Below are 3,805 nucleotides of genomic sequence, written 5' to 3' on the forward strand. Positions count from 1 at the left end.
GCTAGGGTCTGGAACCAACTTCCAAGAGAGGTGGTGCAGGCTCCTACCCTGGGGGTTTTTAAGAGGAGGTTAGATGAACACCTTGCTGGGGTCGTTTGACCCCAGTACTCTTTCCTGCCATGGCAGGGGGTCAGACTAGATGATCTGCTCAGGTCCCTTCCGACCCTAGAAACTATGAAACTATGTGTGTGCTGTTAATATTATGGGTAAAACATTCAAATACATTTAAGTGACCTGGGAATCGAAGGGTCAAAAGAGAAAAGTATTTAAGCAGCTAGTGATGCCAACAAGTGGCTAGCAGGATATGAAAAGTACTTGTAAGCACTAGGTGCTTAATTCTATTTTCTTTCTTCTTTCAATAGTTTCCAAATCAGGTGTCACAAACAATACCATGTATATAACTGGAGAAATTCCACCTACTTACTGGCTGAGGTAATACCATTCACTGGCAAGTCATATGTTAGATGTGTCTGAATATTCTTTGCTAGCTTCTCATTTCCCTCAGGAGTCTTGATAACAGCGGATGCTGGTGGAGGGTTTGAATGTCCAGACTCAGCACTTGATGATGAACTCAATTTTAAAAGCTTATATATACACAAAAAGGGGGGGAAAAAGCAGTAATTACAACTCCCCAGGTACAGTTGATGACTGTTTATATTTAAGATCTATTACTTCTTTTGTTGTTGTTTTTTTTAAAATGCTAGTGTCAAATAAATTTTATTTTATTTAAAACAAACAAAAAGACTCCTCCAAGATATTCTCAGGGGTGGCCTTGAGAACTTAACTTTACATTGGAATTGAAATTATGTAACAGACTTTATGTTCTAAGTAAAGACAGTGGCCACATACAGAGATTTTTCCCCTTCTTGGTTACTATGAGTTAGGCAAGAGACATAATCTACTGCTCTTTAAAACCAAGAAATGATTACACCAGACTATTTAGCAACTGATGGATTAGTTTGACTTTAGCGTATAACTTTATACTGAATATTTACTGGTGACATGTAAGCTTATACTATATATATTATCTTTGATTTAGTTAATCTTTGAGATGCATCTCTATCCTGCCTTCTGTACTGCCACAGCAAAGCATGTAAACTTTTATCACATATCCAGAGCACAGGATTATAAAAAAATGAATTATAAACTGATACGTAAAAAGGTAGATCAATAGTTAGATCTCTTCTAAAGGTGCATAAATAAAAACTGTAAGGTTAACATGACATTCAAAAGTTATGTTTTTAGTACCTTGTAGGCCTGCGCAAATAAGAAAGTATTCGATTTGAATTCACCGATTCGGAGGACAGTGATTTGACTCACTGTCCTCCGAATCGGTGAATCCAAATCAAATCCCCATTCAATTTGGCTGACTCGACGTTGAAAGATTTAGTGCCGATTCGGAGAGATTGGGTGATTTGGATTGGCCAGGGAGAGGCAGGCACAGCTGGGCAGCTGCAGGTTCTCCCACAGCTCCTCCAGCTGTGCCTGCCTCTCCCCGGGTGGGGGGACTGCTAGGGAAGCCCCCATGGCTGCCCTGCCTGGCCCCGTACTCCTGGTACTTAAAAAAAAAAAAAAAAGTGCCACACTCACTAGCTGCAGCAGCAGTAATTAGGGCCTCTGAGGGCTTGTGGCAGAACCAATCCTCCCCCCACCCCACCCGCACAGCATGGAGCAGCGGTGATCACCCCCCCTCACCATGCACCCATGTGGCAGCTGCCTCAGCACGGGGGCACCGCGTGCTGTCTGGGAGCTGGGGCCAGTGAACGCGGGGCTCTTTTTTTTTTTTGTACCAGGAAGCTGGGGCCAGGCAGGGCAGCCATGGGGGCTTCCCCCACAGCTCCCCCAGCCTGGGGAGAGGCAGGCACAGCCAGAGGAGCCACAGGGGAACCTGCAGATGCCAGGCTGTGCCTGCCTCTCTCCAACTGTTCCGAATCTCTGAATCTTTTCCCAATCGATTCAAAGCATCTGAATCGATTCAGAGCTTCTAGCAGGTCTCCCGATTCGATTTGGATTCAGAGATTCGGCCCCCAAATTGGGCCGAATCTCCTCTGAATTGAATTGGCAGGCAAAGCTTCGCACAGCCCTAGTATCTTGAACAGTTTGGCAAATTCACCACCAGCAAAAAACTAGTTGTAACATATCATAAAGGCTACAGAAAAATACTAAATAAAGGTTACTTGTGACAAATAATGTCTAATACCTGTTTGAATGATTCTCTAGATTCTTGTATCCCAAGACTTATTTTCTTAACTTCAGCATCTTGATTTGAATGTTCATCTTCTTCTTTAATCGGAGATCCAACAAATAAATGCAATGGACTACTATGTGTCCCTGGGGCATTAGAACCCACAGGGTTTCTTTTTATGGGAAATGTAGTGTTCAATTGCGGGAGGAAATCCAAACCAGAAAGGTAAGATTGAAAATCCATACCTGAAAGAGAAACAATATGCTTGCACTGATGATAAATTTATGAATGTTACTAACAAGCATAGAAAGCAAACACACATCCTGAACTGCTGATTACCTAAAGGAATCTTTTTCTTAGAATATTTATGGTGGGACAATTCGTGGTACACCAATTATGCCTGTAGGGCTCCAGTTTGTCCATGCATTATACCAGATCTGTAAAAGTCCAGTAATATCAATATTTGCCGTGTATATTGTTTCCTTTCAGTGAAGTCATACGAATAAATTGATAACAAGTCTTGGAGAACCAGATTTATTTTTAATCTAGGCTATAAACAAATGTACTGCAAAACTGCTTACCATCTCCTTTTCCTGGAACATCTTCATTTGCTTTATAAGTAACAACATCTACAAAATATTAGCACAAATAAAATTAAATTTAAATAAATACTGAGTCAATATAAATTAATAATAGTTTCTGTATTTCATATTCCTGCTTCTACATTGGTACAGTGCCTGGATTCATGCAGACTCTCAGCTTCAAAGGGATTTCACAAATTTACAGGTCCATGTTAATATTGATGCATATGTTTATAGAAACTTGGACCAGTGAGCCATAAGCAGAGGCTTCAACTTTTCTTCACACAGATATTCAGTTCTCCGATGACTTGGCCCCCTGCTATTTGATCACTATGTTCACATTTTTTATATGTGCAATTCTAGCAAGCTTAAAAATTAAAGTGGACTTCACACTCTGGACTGCTTGGAAAACTTAGTTCAGGGCTGTGCACATCAGACCCACCTCTAACAGCAATTTTTAAAATGATCATTTTTCTACAGTATTTTCAGTAGACATCTGACATCCTTCAATACTTTCTAGATGGAAAAATGCAGTTCTCATTTTTAAAAGCACATTGATGAAAATCTTTTCCTATCTGCCTACTAAAAAATTCTGTTTTCTAAAGCATGCTAATATTTAGTATCCTGTGTTGAACGTGCAAGACTAAAGGCATTAATCCCTCTCTGCCTTATTGGAAGAGACGTGGAACACAGGAAAAGTGCTGAAGGACAAAGCAAGAACTCATCTCCACATTGTCTTACTGTATTTTCCATATGATCAACCTACCATCTCTAATGGGAGAAAACATGTCACCTAAACTATTTCGTCCCAAATCAAAGTTAGCCACCTCAGCATTCTTCCCTTGATCTGTTTCTCTTGATGGAATTACATCCAGACTGCCACTACGAGGAAAACCTTAAAAAGACAACATTCAATTAGGGATACCGTTCCTCAAATAAATTAGCATTTTTAAGCTTATCTTCCTTTACCAAGCACTTAACAGAAATTTACTCTCAATAATTTCTCTCTCTCTCTCTCTCACACACACACACACACACA

The 3,805-nt window shown here is 40.3% G+C and overlaps 1 protein-coding gene across 5 annotated transcripts in view; it reads right to left on the reverse strand.

The window, feature by feature from the left end:
• Nucleotides 1-3,805, reverse strand: part of NEDD1 (neural precursor cell expressed, developmentally down-regulated 1) — a 45,835-nt gene that overhangs the window by 13,459 nt on the left and 28,571 nt on the right. For all 5 annotated transcript variants that reach the window (XM_019515041.1, XM_019515037.1, XM_019515042.1 and 2 more), the window contains exons 9-12: nt 3,533-3,661; nt 2,767-2,814; nt 2,201-2,430; nt 425-584 (exon numbers count right to left, since the gene is read on the reverse strand). In XM_019515041.1, coding sequence (XP_019370586.1) covers nt 425-584; nt 2,201-2,430; nt 2,767-2,814; nt 3,533-3,661 — 567 coding nt within the window. The remainder of the gene's footprint in view (nt 1-424; nt 585-2,200; nt 2,431-2,766; nt 2,815-3,532; nt 3,662-3,805) is intronic.

This window comes from Gavialis gangeticus, unplaced genomic scaffold, assembly GCF_001723915.1.
Source record: "Gavialis gangeticus isolate Ggan-Ray unplaced genomic scaffold, GavGan_comp1, whole genome shotgun sequence".
Taxonomy (NCBI): Eukaryota; Metazoa; Chordata; order Crocodylia; family Gavialidae; genus Gavialis; species Gavialis gangeticus.